Source organism: Saccopteryx leptura, chromosome 3 (genome assembly GCF_036850995.1).
Source record: "Saccopteryx leptura isolate mSacLep1 chromosome 3, mSacLep1_pri_phased_curated, whole genome shotgun sequence".
Lineage (NCBI taxonomy): Eukaryota > Metazoa > Chordata > Mammalia > Chiroptera > Emballonuridae > Saccopteryx > Saccopteryx leptura.
In genome coordinates, this window is record NC_089505.1 from 88191199 (window position 1) to 88209440 (window position 18242).

Sequence of the window (18242 nt, forward strand, 5' to 3'; positions counted from 1 at the left end):
TCTCCTCAGCTCTGGCGCAGAGTGGGGCCCGGCAGTGGCACGCCCCGGCGACGGTGATAGCAGGTCCTCGCGTGTGCGGGCCCAGCTCCACCCTGCCCCATCGGTGGGCCTTGCCAGCCCGTTGCACACCTTCCAAGCCTGTTCTAGAAGAACGTGTCTTCTGTTGAACAGAATAAAAACGTGCATGTTTCTGCAGCAGCCCAACCTGCCCAGCTCGTTCAACACTTTGGTGAAAGAGTGAACTAATTATAGGCGCTCCTCAGGAAGCTGGGCAGCCTGCTGTCTGTGTTCCAAATGGTTCTTTTCAGGGGACGGTGGGAGTATCGAAAAGGCGAGGGGTCTGCGTTTTCGGCCTGGGGCTCGGGGGGGTGCAGAAACCTGACGCTGCTGGGGAAACGCCAGGTTGCACCTGGGAAGAAGGCAGGTGTCCCCTGGCTTTCCTGTCAACCTGGCACCAACACCCCGAGGTTATGTAATTCCCTTACCTGAGCCTCAAGGAAGTGGCAGCCAGCCAGGTACGTGGATAGACCTTCTCACACGCTTCCCAGCTCACACTGTGGGGTTTTGGTCTTGTCAACTACTCCCTTTCCTCCTGAAAAAAGGAGTCAAACTGCTCACCGGTGTAGTCCACCCGCAGTCCACATGGAGAGCAGAGGTTGCTCAGCACCCTGGCCCCAGAGTCGAGGTGACCTCATCCATAGATTATCTTCCAGAAGAAGCTTAACTTAGATAATAGTATCTCTTCGCACTCACTGAGCACCTACTCCATAGGTGGTGCCAGGGGCGCAAGGCAGAGTCCCTGCTTTCGGAAAACTCGGTCTGTAGAAAGGACACGTGTAGGAAAATAACTAGATATTCATTTGCCAAGTACCATGAGGACACAAGATGGGAGGGTTTACTGGGCGTGCTGGGAAGAACGTGCCTGGAGTCCGTCCGTGTTCAGATCCCCACCCCGACACTCCTAAGCGGTACGACCTTGGGTAAGTAACACGTTTTCCGAGCCTTGCTTTCCTTTCCTATAAAGTGAAGGGAAACTTTTCCTTTCGGAGCTGTTTTGAGATTTAGAAGGAATGCATACAGGAGACCCAGCCTGCCGGAGCTGCTCAGTAGCAGCTGTCAATCATAAGACTGAAGGCAGTGTGAGCCACCATCTGAAGAACGGCCGGTTTGCCAGGCGGACACGGGGGACGGCTGGCATTCCCAGAGCCCAGAAGTGGGTAGAATTCCTGGCGGATTGGGAGAACAGTGAGTGGTAAGGGAACCCCTAAAAAGGAGCCAGCTACAGTTGCTACAGGACACCCCATGCTACACCAAACAGTTTAAATTTTATTTTGTAGGTCAAAGGGGAGGGATTGACGTGGGTTGGTTTTTTAAACTAGATTATTTGATAGAATGTAGAAACTACCTCATGTTGTATTGCTCAATACAGCCATGGGAATTAATTGGGTTCCGAGATTTAAGGTGAGTTGTTTATAAGACGGAGAACAGTGGGTGCAGCTGGGAACCTCGGAAACCTGGCTGTTGCTCGGTTTCCTGGCGGAGACATCGTCTTAGATCAGATGCCCAAATAGTAGGGCCCTCCACCCTGACTGCTGCCAACCCCAACCCCAAACTCTCTAAACTTTGAACATACCGTGTTCTGCGGTGTCGGACATCACGAAATTTTCTCTCTGAAACTCGGGCATTGCTTAGGAATTTAAAATTTTTTTAGGTAGATGTTAATTTGGGACATTTTTATTATTTATTTACTTATTTATTTTTGTATTTTTCTGAAGGAGGAAGCAGGCTAGGGCCTAATCTGGGACATTTTTAAATGAGTCCCTTTGAGAGTTAGGCATCACAGCCCTAGGGGAGAAGCTGAGCCTAGTGAAAGGAAGGGGTGTGTGAAGCCCCCCACTGACTATTCATTGCTGCTTGGGTCAGAGATTGGCTGGAAACGTTTTCTCATCTTGATCTTTGTAATACATAGTCAAAGCTATTCTGGGATTTGAGCACATGCCCCCTAGAGGGCTAGGGTGAACACTGCAGTTAGTGCTCATCAAAGACATCAGTACAAAGTCGTGTCTTTTTTTTTTTTCCCTGAAGTTTGAAACAGGGAGGCAGTCAGACAGACTCCCACATGCGCCCGACCAGGATCCACCTGGCATGCCCACCAGGGGGTGATGCTCTGCCCATCTGGGGCGTTGCTCTGTTGCAACCAGAGCCATTTTAGCACCTGAGGCAGAAGCCATGGAGCCATCCTCAGCGCCTGGGCCAACTTTGCTCCAGTGGAGCTTTGGCTGTGGGAGGGGAAGAGAGAAACAGAGAGGAAGGAGAGGGGGAGGGATGGAGAAGCAGATGGGTGCTTCTCCTGTGTGCCCTGGCCGGGAATCGAACCCAGGACTCCTGCATGCCAGGCCGACGCTCTACCACTGAGCCAATCGGCCAGGGCCAAGTCGTGTCTATTTTTATGTGCATATAGATAGATACAGAAGTAATTACAGCTAGTGCTCAACTTACGACCACAGTTGGACTAGTCATAACCTGATTTGGTCGTAAGTTGAGTAGGCTATATGTACAGTACTGGGAAATGATGTTATAAAAATCTTTAAGTCATATTTTATCATAATTTTCTTTCATTATTGTTATATATCATAATTTTCTTTGTTCATTTTATGCCATTTGTATCATCTCTACACCATTTTGTTTCTTTGTTATAACTGTTGATAGCGTGGGTGTAGAACCTTTCACAGCTTTATGAATTCTTTATCTTTCAAAATCGTCGACACAGTCGAGTGTGATAACTTCGTATCAAGTGCGATCACATTCACTTTCTTTCCTCTTTCGTACTGCTTAATTACCTTCATTTTCGTGTCGAGATCGATGGCCTTTCTTTCCTTTTTGGCAGGCTGAGGCGTAGACAAAGACAATTTCCTCTTGGTAGACATCTTGGGAGGGGTTTGATGAAAAATATCCAAGACACAAAACACAAATTGCTGTACCGAGACTGGGATAACAGTTGAAAGGTGCACGCGGAGATGGTAGTGCTGCCGGAAGCTGGTCCGCACTGTCATACGCCCAACTGGGCAACGCTTACGCTGCCAGATGCGGAGTAGTCTTGGCTAGGGATTGTGGTCGTAAAGTCGAATGGTTGTAAGTTGCATAGGTCATAAGTCGATCAATACCTGTACAGGTATGTGTGCATGCACGAGTTATTATACTTCCGTATATTTTCGTGCTCTGTCCACTGAGGGCACCTAGAAGCAGTGACATCCCAACAGCCAAGAGCACATCCAGCTCTTAGACCTTGGTTTCTAAATAGCATTTTCCAATCGGAGAAAGCAGGACTCCTTAGAGAAGTTGCCGACTAGAGGGCCAGGCTGAACCTGGAGTATCTTGTAATGTCAGAAGGAAAGGAAGTGCTCAAAAAGGGAGGGAAGGGACTGGGGGTGCAGCATGGGGACCCAGCAGCCAGCCTGAGAGAACTCCCAACAGCCAGAGATGGACTGCTTTGAGCAAGAAGGTAATTAGAATTGGATTGTGACCCCAGGTGTAAAACAAAGACACATACATTCATGCCGGTGTAAATAAATGACCAACTAATTACACAGAGAACAAATCTTCCATATAGAGAGAACTCCAAATAGTATCTATGGATACTCCCCCACCCGTGAAGGGGAGCCTAACCTTCGTCCCCTTGAGGACTGGCTGGATTTAGTGACCTGCTTCCAAAGAATGGAGTGTGGAGAGAGAAACATAGTAACTACATAGACCAGAAGATCAAGGTCAGCCCCCGGCAGTACAGCAGCACTGGATAAGCCCTGGTACAGTGTGATGAACAGGACGCTTCACCTCTGTCGCATTCATCCTGAAAACTCACGGCACCAGTCTGATCATTGGGAAACATCAGACAAACTGAATTCCGGGGACATCTACAAAGTACCTGACCAGTCTTCAAAACTGCTAAAAGTCATGAAAAATAAGGGAATTGAGAGGAACTGTCAGAGCAGACAGGAAATTTAGCGATTAAATGCAACACGGTGTCCTTGGTTGGATCCTGGCACAGAACAAGTACATTAATTCTGATTCTTATGGTGCAGTCTAATTCAAGCCTATAATTTAGTTAACGGTAGCGATCTATCAATGTTAGTTTCTGAGATTTGACAAATGGCACCACAGTTATATAAGATGTTAATGTGAGAGGGAAAACTAGGTGAAGGGTATAGGGGAGCTCTGCCTTCTGCAACTCGTCTGTGAATCTAACATTATTCAAAATCTTCTAAACTTTTTTTTAATGCCCCCAGAGGGATGGCTAATGAAAGCTCAAGACTTAAGAGAGATATCACTAAAAAGATTTCAATGTTAGTTTATTTCATCCTCACAAACAATAACAAGGTAGGTAGTAGTATCCCCATTTTACAGATGGGAAAATTGAGGTGCAAAGTGGCCATTATTTTTCCAGTCACATTGTGATAGGATAGAACCCGGGATCTCTTAGCTCCACTGCAGTGTTTACTCCAGTCTGTGTCAGAGCTGCCCAGACTGAGAACTCTGCCCCCGCTGAACAGGGGAGCAGGTAGGACAGGCCCGGGAGGAGACTTAGGAAGCATCCTGAGCCAGACTGGTGCTGCAGAGCCATCGGCATCGTTGACTTTTTGCCTGGGGTGCAGGTGCGCCTGTGTCTCTAAGGTACCGGGAAGGACTGGCTGTGTGACAGTTGAGAGTCCTCGTTCCCTGAACCCATGCATATAAAGTAGAGAAAAGCCAGAGGCAGAGAGACACCTGAAAGGCATCCCATTTGGTGAGCCATAAGAAAAGGCCATAAAGAGGTGAGGTTTCTGGGAACAATGGAGAAGCTGCAGAGAGCCGCTCAGGTGGAGGGCGAGGCTCTCGGATGGTTCTCGAATGCTGCGGGATCTGCGGCACCCTGCACAGAGGAGGATGCGTGTAGCCGGGACTGCGGCCATGCCCGGCCAGAGGGGCCTGGCGTGATTTCCTAAGATGACGTCTCCTATGCCCATGTTGGGAGGAGCCTGTGCTTCTGCCTGAGCAGGTGGTTCCCTGATCCTTCCTTACCGAGCGCCTGGGCAGGTGGAAAGTTCATTCCTGTGGAGGAGGCTGAGGTCATAGAGCCGTGGTTCTTAAAATGTGGCCCCAGACCTAAAGCATCAGCATCACCAAGAATAGAAGTGCAACCTCTGGGCCTTTCCCAGACCTCCAAAAAAAAAAAAAAAAAAGGAAAGAAAGAAAAGAAAACCGTGCATGAGCAGGGCCCACCAGTCTGTTAAGCCCTCCAGGTGAGACTGGACAACCCCGGGATGAGCACCAGCCTGCCCAGGGCACGCGCAGTGGGCAGAGCGCATGGACGCCGCACAGAGGGGCGCCCAGACGCACGCCAAGAGCTGGTGCTGCAGGAAAGGAACCGGACTTGGGCCTGGCTGTGTCCCCATCTTTAGAGCTGGGGCTTATCACGTGACTTCCTGGGGGGGTAAGGGGGGGGAGAAGTTGGAGAACCTTTCTCTATAAGTGGAGACGTGCTCCCTTGGTGGAGCCAGCACTTCCAGACAAGAACTGACAGCCAGGAGCTGCCCTGTGTCCTGGGCCCTCGGCAGCCCTACGGCCTGTGGCGATGTGCACCCAGCCCCTCTGTGTGTCTGGTTCTCAGGGCGGAGCAATCAGTAGCTTCACTAGTTGTCCCGAGGGCGCGGGGCTTGGAAGCCCTCAAAACTGAGTCATGGGGGCTTTGTCTGAAACATCCTGGGTGAGAAGTGGGCCAGGTTTATTGGCCCCCTAGATCATTTGTTTTCTCTCTCTGCCCCCCCCCCACCCCAACATGTTACTTTATAAACCCAGGTTCATTCAGGCTGCAGGAATTATTTGTTAGCCGACCAAGCAGGGTGGGGATGTCTTTAACGTTCAGGGCCCTCCTTACCTGCCTGGTATACAATAGGTGCTCAGCAAATATCTGCAGCTGAATAAATGAATCTTCATGTGTACTCTTTATTATTATTCTAATGTAATCAGAAAAAAATTTATTTTCTTCTAAGAAATGATATTCCCTTTATCCTGTGACCACACACAGAATCTCCAGCTAAGGCCACATGTGGCTGTGCATCTGCCATGTATTTTTACAATAACGTGTATTCATGCAGCTGTCACACCAGAACAAGCATCAGGTTATTATATTCGACTTGCCAGGAGCGGAGAGGTAAGCCAGCCAGACAGGCGGGGAGCCGGCCGGCCCTGCCCAGGGGAGAGGGCAGTCTCTGCTGCCCAGTCTGCACGTCCCGCAGACCTGCGCTCCCGGAGGCCGGCCACTCGGTACCGTGGGAGATTGTCTCTCACATGACTTACCCCCCCCACCCACCCCCTTCGGAGCCGAGAGGCTCAGAGATGCCGTAATGCCTGACGCGCTTTTGTGAAGAGGCAAACAATGTGCTTTCAGGGCAGCGCGCTAACGTCAGAGCCCTTCTCACAGGGTTCGCTGGGGGGGATGACGCTGTACTCACCACCTGCTGGCCCAGGAACAAAAAAAAGCCAGTACCGGCTGTCCCGCCCATGTGACTGCTGGAGGGCTTTGACGTGGAGATGCCGTGGGCAGGGCCTGGCTCTGGGATGTGGGGGAAGGGTCTGTCCTCACAGTGTGCACTTTGGCAGGGGGATGGGCGGGGATGAGGAGCCTGCACACTGCAGCTTTGCCAGAACAAAGCCACCACCCGCAGCGCAGCGGGAGGCAGTGTGCCCACAGTGCTCCCCCAGGGCAGACCCCAGCTGGGCAGCCCAGTCTGTGCCCTTCTGCCCCTCTGCGTGACATGGAATGTTAATCTTGGCCACCAGCTCCAAAGGAGCGCAGGCCCTGTTCTGAACCAAGTAAGACACTCATGTAATAGACACAAGGTTTGTAGGTTGGAGAAGGAATAAATCCTGTGGCGACACAGTCTTAGCTGACATCAGGGGGATGCGGGCGTATCTGCATGTGGGCTCAGCGAGGGATGTCTGGCTGGCTGGCACAATCAGGAATAAGAGGGACAGTCAGTAAAAGGGCCACAAGGGGTCACTGCCATGGTCTTTGGAATCGAACTCTTAACCTAAAGGTGAAACTCTTCGCCTTCAGCTAGCTGCAAACGCAGGCGTGCCACAGTCTACAAGATCTCTCTTTTGCAGTGGAGAGGGCATGGAGCTGGGCTTCCAGTGCCCGCCCCCAAGTCATGTTGTGTTTGCCCTTAGCAGTCACAGCGTGACATCAGCCACGTGCAGTTCACCCCATGCATGTTCATCCAGCGCTGCTTCCCATCAGCGACAGCGCCACGGAGACGCCAGGCAGCTGACTCTTCGGAGTCTGACCTCTGTGCGTATGCGTGACTTTGGGACGCAGAGCTTATGGTTCACCCTTCAGAAGGAAAGGTCTTTCTTGGTTAGCGCTGTTCCTAAGAGGGGCTTATTAGAAAATAATATCGCAATTCTTGAAATGCAGTCTTCCTCATCTTGTTTTTGTGGCAGAGGAAGGGGAAATCAGCTCAACATTCAGGATGGAAAGTGCTCCTGGGGACAGGTACTGACTGTCCGTCTACTCTAAGAAAAGCGTTCTGCTCTGTCGGCTCAGCCCGCCCCATTACTGGGCCTCTTCCCTTCCCACAACTCCTCCTCCTGCTGTCTCTGCACCGCAGTGAGGCCCCAGGTCCTGGGGCAGACAGACCAGCTGCCTCTTCAGCCTCAGCATCCCGGTCTGTAAAGCGGGGATGACATCAGCTCCCCCCCCCCCCCCCCCCCCGTGATCGTTGTGACGAGCGAATGAGTTAATACTTGTACTGTGATGAAAACGGAGCCAGGCACGTAGGAGGTGGTCCGAAAGGGCGAGGGGTGGTGGTGGTGGGGTGCCCAATGTTTTATCTCCTGGAGAATCAGCACACCTTACTCACGCAGGTCAGGATTTAGAGCTAGGATGGCGAGGAACACTGAGGAAATATTTCTTTTCCGGGTTATGCCTTCCCATGATTCAGATGGCTATATTTTGAAAATAGTTAATGCCATGAGCAGTTGGAAGGAGAAGTATGTTGTGCCAGCTGTCCAGTAAGCTTCCGAGAACATGTGCTTCATCTATCTGAAGATGACGGGTGGCCGGCACGCATGTCTGGGACTTACCGTGTTCCGAGCATGTATATATATTCATTTAATTCTCACAACAGCTCTCCAAGATAAGTACAATTACTTCCACATTTAAGAGCCAAGGAAACCAAGGCACCACGGTGTTATTCAAAGTCACGCAACTATTGTGTGGCTAGCCAGGGTTCTCACCTGTGTCCTCTGGTCCAGGCCCACCTGTCCGCCTTGGTCCTCTGGGCCCCTCCACGCTGTGGTCCAGCCACAGGGCTCGTGCTGAGGAATGTCCTGCCCCGGGGCCTGGGCATTCACAGGTCCCTCCCCACAGCTCTTGCAGCCCTGGCTCTTTCTCATTATTCTGGTCACAATCAGTGTCACCTCTCCTGGCATCTCTAGCCTCTGCCCCCACCCACCCCTCCCTGTCTCAGGCTCCTCCCTGCTTCACCTGCTCGGGCAGGAAGCGCCTTCTCTGTCCACTTCACTGTGTCATACGCAGCACGGCGTTCTTTCAGACCTGCTCAGTGAATGGCGGCGCTCATGGTTTTATAATGGTCTTAGCTGCCTTTTTCGTTTCACATATATATGTACGCCAACTCGAATATACGCATACCTGTGCATGTTCACACACGTGTGCCTACGCATGGATGTTGAGAGAGAGAGGTTCCAATCCCCGCAGCAGTACCGAACACAGACTTCTCCATGAATTACAATTCTGGCCCCAACAACAGTGAGCTGGTGTTTTCCTTACTAGGGGTGAGGCATTCAGTTGTATTTGTCTCTGACGGGACCGAGGAAGTCATGTGCAACGGTCCCCGGTCCCAGGCACTGAACGACACGATTTCTAAGGTAAATTGTAAAAGCTAGAGGCTGGACAGGAAATAGTCATCGGTCCCAATGATTGGGTCAAACGGATACTCCTTTAAAAATACACGTCTGTGTGCCCTTTCCCTTGTTGATCGCTTTCTCCCAGTGATGTAAGTCAGTCTGGACTAGTTTCATCTGCTCTTGGGGGTCCCCCTCCCCGCTCTCTTTAAGGTTCCCACCAGGGAATCAGACAGAGAAGTGGGGTGCCAGGAGCCTGAAACCAGGGCTTACGACAGAAAGAGGTTTTTCAGTCTGGGTGGCTGAGAGCCTTGGACCACGGTAGATGCCACAGTCTGGTGTGAGGCGTCACACTGTCCCCCGCTGGGGACACCGGGCCTGGACAGACCTTGGGCCCGGTGAGGCCGATGATGGTTTTCGGTCCTGCAGGCGCGCACGGGCCCGGTGTTAGCTGCTCCTGTCCCGGAACGAACCACGCTCCCCCTTGTTCCGCCCTAGATAACCAGTTCAGGATGTCCATCCTCGAGCGTCTGGAGCAGATGGAGCGGAGGATGGCGGAGATGACGGGGTCCCAGCAGCACAAGCAGGGCGGCGGCGGAGGCAGCAGCGGCGGTAGCGCTGGCAGTGGCAGCGGAGGAGGCCAAGCCCAGGTACCACTCTGTGTTCACAGTCACTTCCGGTTTCGTTCACTGGGTCCTCGACCAGCAGGCAGTCGGGTCACAAGTCCCTTGTCTGGGGCTTGGGCTCATTCCTGGACAAGGCAGAAGTCTGAGAGAGCGTGCTTCCCCTGGTGCCTGTGCGCTCACGCATGAAAATCTGTGTAACGTGGAAGAAGCCTCGGAATGTGGGCTTCTCGGGTGTTGACCTTCCTGAGCCTGGGATCATCGCTGTCCCTGGTCTCACAATGCCCCTGCCGTCAGCTGGCAGGGGGATGGAGGGCCCCCAATGGAAAAGCTGAGGACTCAACTCCGCTGGGGGGGCGACGTCAGTTAGGGTCTACTTACTTGGTAGTTTGTATTCTGTCTCCGCTTTAACTACAAATATAGCACATAACCAGAGTCAGTCATCCGTAAGCCTTTTATACACTCAAGGGCCAGGGAAGCTGTCTGTCCTGTTGCTGAGTGCACGGAAATGACCAAATATTGTTTCAGAGTGCCTTTAGTCTCGAAAGCTTTAGATTAAGTTTGATTTAGGGGCTTTATTGTCAGAAAGAATGAAGTCTCAAGACATGACGTTTCGGGAGATCCCAGAAAAAATTTAAAGGGACGGACAGCTCCTTACCTCTGCTACTGAGTTGTTGCCTGAACCTCACACAATTTCCCCTCTTTCTCCTTAAGATGAATGATGACTTTCTTCAAACGATTACAGTAAGTGAACATTTCAGGTTTTATGAACCGTGTGAATGTCAATTGTCAGTAGTAATATTTTTAGTAATAGATGAAACCAAGCGTAGTCTACCACACCTGAAACGCTAACCTCTGTTTTCCTTGAATTTTCTTATTTCGCACCAGCCTTTCAAGATCAATGGGAAAAGAAAAGTCTGGGCACCCAGTAAAATATTAAGAAGGCTAACACGGGCTTCTTTTTCTCCAGAAACGACTAAGTTTTATGTCACTTTTCAATCTGTCTCGTGGCTAAAATAAGAGGGTCCCACGCAGTCAGTCATTTTCCTTTAACTAACAAAGGTTGCAGAACAGGAATGGGATATAATGTCATTTGATGGTTCAGACATTCTGCAACTGGCCTGTTACAACCTGACCCCATAGTAGCTGCCGTTGAACACGCTTTCATCCATTTAAGTTGGCTTCAATGGATATCTGTGTCCACCTGACGTAATGGAGAGGTGGCTGTTTTATTTAATGCAAAAAACAAACAATTCCCTCTTTGTTCACTACCTGGGGAATCCCACGTGCTCGTGACTGAGTCTGTGTCCACTGTGCATGGAGCAGCCCTGCCGGGACTCTTGGGAGGCAAGGTCATTCTGCTGCAGGTTGGGCTCACCCAGCTGTGCTTTTAAGATGTTCTTACAGCTTTAGGGACGATGACAGCATATCCATCATCTGCCGTTTTATTTTTGCAGGCTTCCCCCACCCTCAATTTAAAAATTAAAATGAGGAGTAACAGAATTTCTGTAGCAGTTGAACTTTGTGAGGTGTGTTACTGGAAAAATATTTTTAAAAAATAGCAGAGATGAGAATTAGGCTAGAAGTGCCATTCATTTGGGAGGCAAGATGCAGACAAGCTGTCAAGGTTACTGACTGTGATTTTATTTTTCTTCCCTTGTAACTGAATCAAGGGAAGAAAGCCTTGTGGTTAATATTAGCAAATTTGTCTTTCTAGTATGCCTCTATTGTTATTAAAATACTTAAATTTTAAGGTTCTATCTAGTGCTTTCCCCAGTATCCTTTTCACTTTATATAAAGGACTGATTTATTATTAGATTAAAAAAAATTTTTTTTAATTTAGATATAATAGACCTGTAGCATTCTATTAGTTTCAGGCATACAATATAATGATTCAACATTTGTGTACATTGTGACATGAGCCCCACAGTAAGACTAACTCGACATCACAGAGTTACACGTTTTTCCTCCTAAGAACTTGAACGATCTACTCTTAGCAGCTTTCCAAGATGCAACACAGTAGCAGCTGTAGTCCTGTGCTGCGTGCACATCACATCCCGAGGACTTGCTGGTTTTGTAACTGGAAGTTTGCACCTTTTGACCCTCCACCCACTGTGCTCACCCCGCAGCTCCGCCGGGGGCAACCCCCAGTCTCCTCCCGGTATCCATGAGCTTGGGGTTTTTGTTCTGTGTTACCTTAGATCTACATATAAGTGAGGTCAGAAGGATTTATCTTGCTCTTATTTCACATAGCATAATGCCCTCAAGGTCCATCCATGTGGTCGCAGTGTATCACTGGATGTATTTAAGTGTTTCTTAAGGGGAAGAAATCCTCCTCTAAGTGACATGCTTCCCGCAGAAGGAGCAGGGGACTCAGAGGTCCCAGTATCTGAGGGGAAGCGTTAGGAAGACGACTCTGCCTTGTTCTCTCACAACAGTTTGCTCCCTGCAGTGAGGGGTTGCTCCCTGCGGTGAGGGGTTGCTGCCTTCAGTGAGGGGTTGCTGCCTGCGGTGAGGGGTTGCTGCCTTCAGTGAGGGGTTGCTCCCTGCGGTGAGGGGTTGCTCCCTGCAGTGAGGGGTTGCTGCCTGCAGTGGTTGCTCCAGCCAGGAGGCCAAGGCCCCGAGAGACACCGGATGTCATTCACAACCAAGTGTCAGCAGTAACAGACAGATGCGAGTGTTCCTGGCGTCATGGAAAATCCTTGTGCCCTGACAGCAGACATGCCACAGAGCTGAATCATGCAACTCTCTTCTGTTTCACGATGTCTCTTCCTTCTCAGTTTTGCGTTGCTCACTTTGCATCACTGACCGTGAAGCTTTTGTTTGCCCCGCACCAGGACACTGACCTGCCAACGGGGCCTGCCTCTGACCGGGAGGGTGCTTCTTCATTGCAGTGCGCCTCCGGCCCCGGGACGCTGGGCAGCTGCTTCGAGAGCCGGGTGGTGGTAGTGTGTGAGAAGATGATGAGCAGGGCCTGCTGGGCCAAGTCCAAGCACCTGATCCACTCCAAGACCTTCCGCGGGATGACCCTCCTGCACCTGGCGGCAGCCCAGGGCTACGCCACCCTCATCCAGACCCTCATCAAATGGCGGTAAGGCTGGGGGCGCTCTTGGGCAGTTCTCTAACAGAGGGAAGTCCAGCCACTCAGTGGGCCTTCTGACCAGTGTGCAAAGGGACTTGCTCGGTGGACAGTTTTTAAGGGATGTTATGAACTTCCACCCCAGAAGGGCTTAGTGAGGTGCTCCCTGAAGGCTGTACCTTTCATTTCCGCTGGGTGCCTGGAGGGACGGAGGGTTCAGACCGCCCCATGAAATGGGGGTCGGCTCCTCACACCGGGGGTGGTAGGTGCGCAGTCACTCTCACTCTGGGGGGCTTCACAGCGTCTCTGCCCTTCCCCGCTCACGGCAGTTAACTGGGCTGTCCCTTGCAGCACAAAGCACGCGGACAGCATTGACTTGGAGCTGGAAGTTGACCCCTTGAATGTGGACCACTTCTCCTGCACCCCTCTGGTAAGGAGTTCGTCCGTTCACTCCTGAACCCCTTTTCCAGGGGGGCCTGTGCGGGGTTCCCTGCGTCACCCCTCACTGACAGATGACATTTACCGGAGCTGCTTTGTAATGATAACGTTCTGTGGCCCTGCTGACGGTGCCAGCAGGGACAGATGTGCCTGTTGGCAGCAGCAGCCCAGCGAGATGCATTAGGCTCGCAGTAAGGGAGCCGCTCCATCAGCCTTCCTGTTTTCCAGATGTGGGCGTGCGCCCTCGGGCACTTGGAAGCTGCTGTGGTGCTCTACAAGTGGGACCGCCGGGCCATCTCCATTCCCGACTCCCTGGGCCGGCTGCCCCTGGGCATCGCCAGGTCACGGGGGCACGTGAAGCTGGCCGAGTGTCTGGAGCACCTGCAGAGGGATGAGCAGGCTCAGCTGGGGCAGAACCCCAGAGTCCACTGTGCGCCGAGTGAAGAGCCCAACACAGACAGCTGGGTGAGCCAGTGGCACAGCGAAGCCATCGCCTCTCCAGAAATACCCAAAGGGGTCACCGTCATTGCAAGCACCAATCCAGGTAAGAAAGTCACCACGACGCTGTCTCAGACCTGACAGAGCCCCCTATCGCCCCCGGGCCCCCGCCCTTGCTGTCACGCACCTACCATCAGAGAGGTCCACAGGATCCTCGCATATGACCCTGATGGGTTTGGGGTATTTTTATGTTGCTGATCTTCCTTGTAGCTGTAAGAATGCCCAGTGCTACTTACACCCCACCTCGCCCCTCCCCCCAGAATGCAGAAAGCAGCAGCAAAAAAAAAAAAAAAAAAAAAGCCATGTCCTTGTAAGAAAGAAATACATATTATGGAGGACGGTTATCTGGACACATGATGTAATTCTGGGGAGTAGCTAATGGTCAGGGACATGTGGCTTTACACTCCGTGTCTCTCAGGCATAGAGAAAGTGTTAATTCTGTAGGGCTCCTGGTGTCACCGCCTGTCCTGACTCTCCTTTCTACTGTGCTTTTCAGAGCTGAGAAGACCTCGGTCTGAACCCTCTAATTACTACAGCAGTGAGAGCCACAAAGATTATCCTGCTCCCAAAAAGCATAAGTTGAACCCCGAGCCCTTCCAGGCGAGGCAGGAGGAGCTGCTGTCCACTGCACTGAGCCTGGAGCAGCCCGGGATCAGGAGGCAGAGCCCTAGTCCTAAGCAGTCTGCCCCCGAGACAATCAGCCCCAGGGGAGGAGTGAGGGCCTGCGGCCGGGAGCTCTCCCCTCCCACGCCGGACCCGGCGGCACTCCGGGCCTCCGCACCTCAGCCCGTAGTCAAGTGGAGTCCCAAAGATCTTTCCATTGGTGTGTCTACAGTACAGGTGACTGGAAGTCCGAAGGGGACCAGTGTAGGAAAGGAGGCAGCACCTTCACAGGTGCGTCCGCGGGAGCCCATGAGTGTGCTGATGATGGCTAACAGAGAGGTGGTGAATACAGAGATGGGGGCCTACCGGGACAGCGCGGAAGCCGAGGACTGCGCCCAGCCCATGGATGACATACAGGTGAGCCCGGACAGGGTAAGTCTGCGGAGGCAGGGGCATCGCCGTAGCCTGACACCGATTTCCAGAGGCCGCGTGATTCTCTCACTGGGGAAGAGTTAGAAGTCTGGCGTTAGGAGGATAGTGTTGGCGTTTCCATGTTACTGGGGCCGCATTTTCACTCCCATGAGTCAGCACAGTGAACAGGCCTGAGCATGGGGACCCGGGTCTCAGCAGAACCATCTCTCCCCACCCCGGCCCCTCGGAGCCCGCCCGTGTCCAAGTGTTCTCGCAGCCGGGGTGACAGACTTCACTGTCACCTGTGTTAGCTATAATAGAGTCACGGCCTGAGAATGGCTACCGCAGGAGGCCCTTTGAGTGATGGAAGGGATCTGATCAGCACAGCCGTTGTCTAGCCATCAGCGGCACGTGTGGCATGAGGCTCGTATGACATGCAGTGAGATGTCCCCTAAGGCTGGTAATTGACCAGCCCCCTAATAAACCTGAAAAATCCAGGCTCCTTTTAGGGTATTAAAGGTGGCATAGGTTAAAAGAATATACATTGAAGTGAACTTGAGGTTAGGCTATTAAGCAAACACGTCCGTTTAGTAAAATACGCTGTGTGGGGAGAGGACCCAACGAGCAAGCTAAGAACATGGGTTTGACGCCTCCTTTTTTGGTTTCCCATCGATATAACTGAAAACAAATATATAAGGAAAAGCTCCCACAAGAAAGTCAGTAGGGCCCCCATGCCGATAGAACAGGGGTTGGGAACCTATGGCTTGTGAGGCAGATGTGGCTCTTTTGATGGCTGCATCTGGCTCGCAGACAAATCTTTATAAAAAAAATGTTAAAAATATAAAACATTCTCATGTCCATTCATTTCCTACCATGTTCATGGTTGCAGGTGGTTGGAGCCAATCACAGCTGTCCTCCGGGACAACACCAAATTTTTATTGGATAATGCGTAATGTACACGGGTCATTGTATGGCTCTCACAGAATTACATTTTAAAATATGTGGCGTTCATGGCTCTCTCAGCCAAAAAGGTTCCCGACCCCTGCGATAGAAGCATTGTGATGGGGGAGGGGCTCATGTCCGGCCAATGCCTCTACAGAGAGGTCTGTCCCTGAAAGGGCCCCTGTGCAGTGCGTCCTCCCAGCCCTCTGTGCACCTGGCCAGTGTCCCCCTCAGCACTTGGGAGGGCAGTTTCACTACAGACCTGCCAGCCACTGCAGTCCTGGGAACTCCTGCCAGGAAGTCAAATCATATTTTAGACAAGGGTTGGCAATTCTTTATCTTTCCTTCTGTGATGGGACACAAAGTAACTCTTTTAGGCTTTGGGGCCATACAGATGTTGTCATGACGACTCAGTCTGTGTCCAACCTGGGAGTGTGGCTGTGTGCCAACAAGACTCAACTTACACAAACAGGCCATGGGTGGATGGCTGCCCTCGTTGGCCAGTTCCTGGTGGAGCCCATCCCAGATGTCCATACTGAGCCGCCTAAAACAGTATTTATAAACATACAATAACAAAGTAGCTATGACAAACCGTAACTCAAAAGAGGGGAAGTGAGTTGAGCATCTAGAAGTCTCCGCAGTGATGAAAATGCCCTCTCTCTGCACTGCCCATCTGGGTGCCCCCCCCCCCCACTTGAGGTGGAGCTGGTGTGACCAGGGAACTGAATTTCAAATTTTATTGAACTTCCGTTGGAGGGCACAGCCTTGTAGCAGTTGACCTTCACTGAAACAGGGTTGATGCAGGGGATGGAAAATAACCTTTAAAATAACCTACTTGGTATTTTATCAGAACCTTGAAAGAATAATATTTTGATAAATTGAGTCCGTATCTGTGGGGAAAGCACTTTAGCCAATGAAAACACTTAACAGTTAAAAAAAAAAAAGGAAAGAAACAATTCAGGAAATGGCATCCCAGAGTTCAGGGAGGAAAAAACAACAAAAAAACCAAAAAACCTATAAAACTGATCTGCCCGCGTAATTAGCAATAGTGTGGTTGTGTGTACGAGGCTTTTTACATAGAAGAGGAATGATGTTTTAAAAAAATAACCTAGAACTAAAATTCTCTATTATTTTAACAAAACCAGGGAGGTAGGCAGGTTAAGAAGGAAAAGATGTATTAGAGCAGCTCTTCTGTCTGGGAGATGGTGGACTCTGTCCACTGGTGATATTGGTGGGTACCGGAGGCTGAGGGCCGCTTGTCCGAACGTCAGGTCACTAGGCGGCGTAGACGCAGGCTGCAGAACTTCATGGAAGGAGAAAAAAACATTTTGCCCCATTTGGGAAACATTCAGGAAAGGTCAAGTCATGGGAAACATGATACCGTAAGGAATAGCTTAAAACATGATTCCTTGCTACTGTGGTAACTGATCATGCTATAAAAAAAGATTCCAGATTGGGTAAAAAAGAAAGCAAAATATACTAGATGCCAATTGTCAAGATACAACTGAAATGAAACGAAACAGGAAATACAGTGATGGGAAAAGATATAACAGACAAATATGTATAAAAAAAAAAAAAGACAAAAAGTGCAGTCCATGGAAAGTAGTGTGTGTGTGTATGTGTGTGTGTGTGTGTATATATATCTCAAGAAGATAGGACAATCATGAACCCTTGAACTCTTGTGTATCTAACAACACACCTTCTACTTATTAAAGTGAAGACTAGTAAACACAAAGAAATGTGGAACTGTAACCATAATCGTAGTGTGAGATGTCTACACTCATCAGAATTTGTCAGATCAAGGAGATATAAAAAGGGTATGAAAAATTGGAAAACTTGAGTTAATATGTTTTTAATGTCTATCTAGTAAGTGCTATATCTTTATGTAGATATATATCATTACCCCCCATAGCAAATATCTACATAATTGTTCTTTTTAGATATTCAAGACACAGTCATGAATGTTGCTCATATACTTAGATAGGACCTACTTCCTCCAGATTGAGTTACAAATCAAGAGAGCCGATATAAAAGGGAAAGAAAAGCTGCGATATTTTTTCCCCTACATGTCTCCATGTTTATCCCTATTACAGAAATAATTCCTGCTCTGTGTTGAAAATTTAGAAATTTACCCAATGTTCATATTTTTGACGGCTTTATAGAGACAGGAGTTACGTGCTGTGACACCCACCCTGTGCACATGCTCAGTGTGCTGAAATCCAGTCAGTGGATAGCACTATGTAGCTGTCACCCCCGTCCCAGTTAGGACACTTCCATCACTCCCCAGAGGTCCCGATGTCACTTGCTGTCAGTCTCTGCTTCATCCCAGCCCTAGGCAACCGCTGGTCTGATTTCTAGCCCCAGTTTTGCTTTTTCTAGAAATCTTCTAGACATGGAAACATAAACTATATCATCTTCCGTGTCTGGCTTCTTTCCCATAACATGTTTCTGAGGTTTGTTCGTGTTGTGAGATAACACATTCTGTCACCTTTGTACAGATCCTCAGAACATTTTCAGTTCGCTTAAAAACTTCCAACAGCTGGGCCCTGGCTGGGAAGTTCAGTTGGTTAGAGCGCCATCCTCATACACCAAGGTTGCAGGCTCTGCCCCGGTCAGGGCACAGACAAAAACAACAACAAAAAACCAATAAATAAAAATAACCAAAAAAGAAAAGAAAGAAACGTGCAAGGAAAATTTTAAAACAAGGCCATCTCTCTGATCCTGATGACGTAGATCTCATTCCTGAC

General features: G+C 50.2%; 1 protein-coding gene across 6 annotated transcripts in view; it reads left to right on the forward strand.

Moving 5' to 3' along the window:
- The window catches only part of LOC136399599 (calmodulin-binding transcription activator 1-like), a 729052-nt gene that overhangs the window by 688440 nt on the left and 22370 nt on the right, over positions 1-18242 (forward strand). For 4 of the 6 annotated variants that reach the window (XM_066374925.1, XM_066374924.1, XM_066374926.1 and 1 more), the window contains 5 exons: positions 9400-9551; positions 12419-12615; positions 12955-13033; positions 13270-13585; positions 14036-14559. In XM_066374925.1, the coding sequence (XP_066231022.1) occupies positions 9400-9551; positions 12419-12615; positions 12955-13033; positions 13270-13585; positions 14036-14559 (1268 nt within the window). The remainder of the gene's footprint in view (positions 1-9399; positions 9552-12418; positions 12616-12954; positions 13034-13269; positions 13586-14035; positions 14560-18242) is intronic. The other 2 variants (XM_066374927.1, XM_066374928.1) reach the window with 1 other exon arrangement.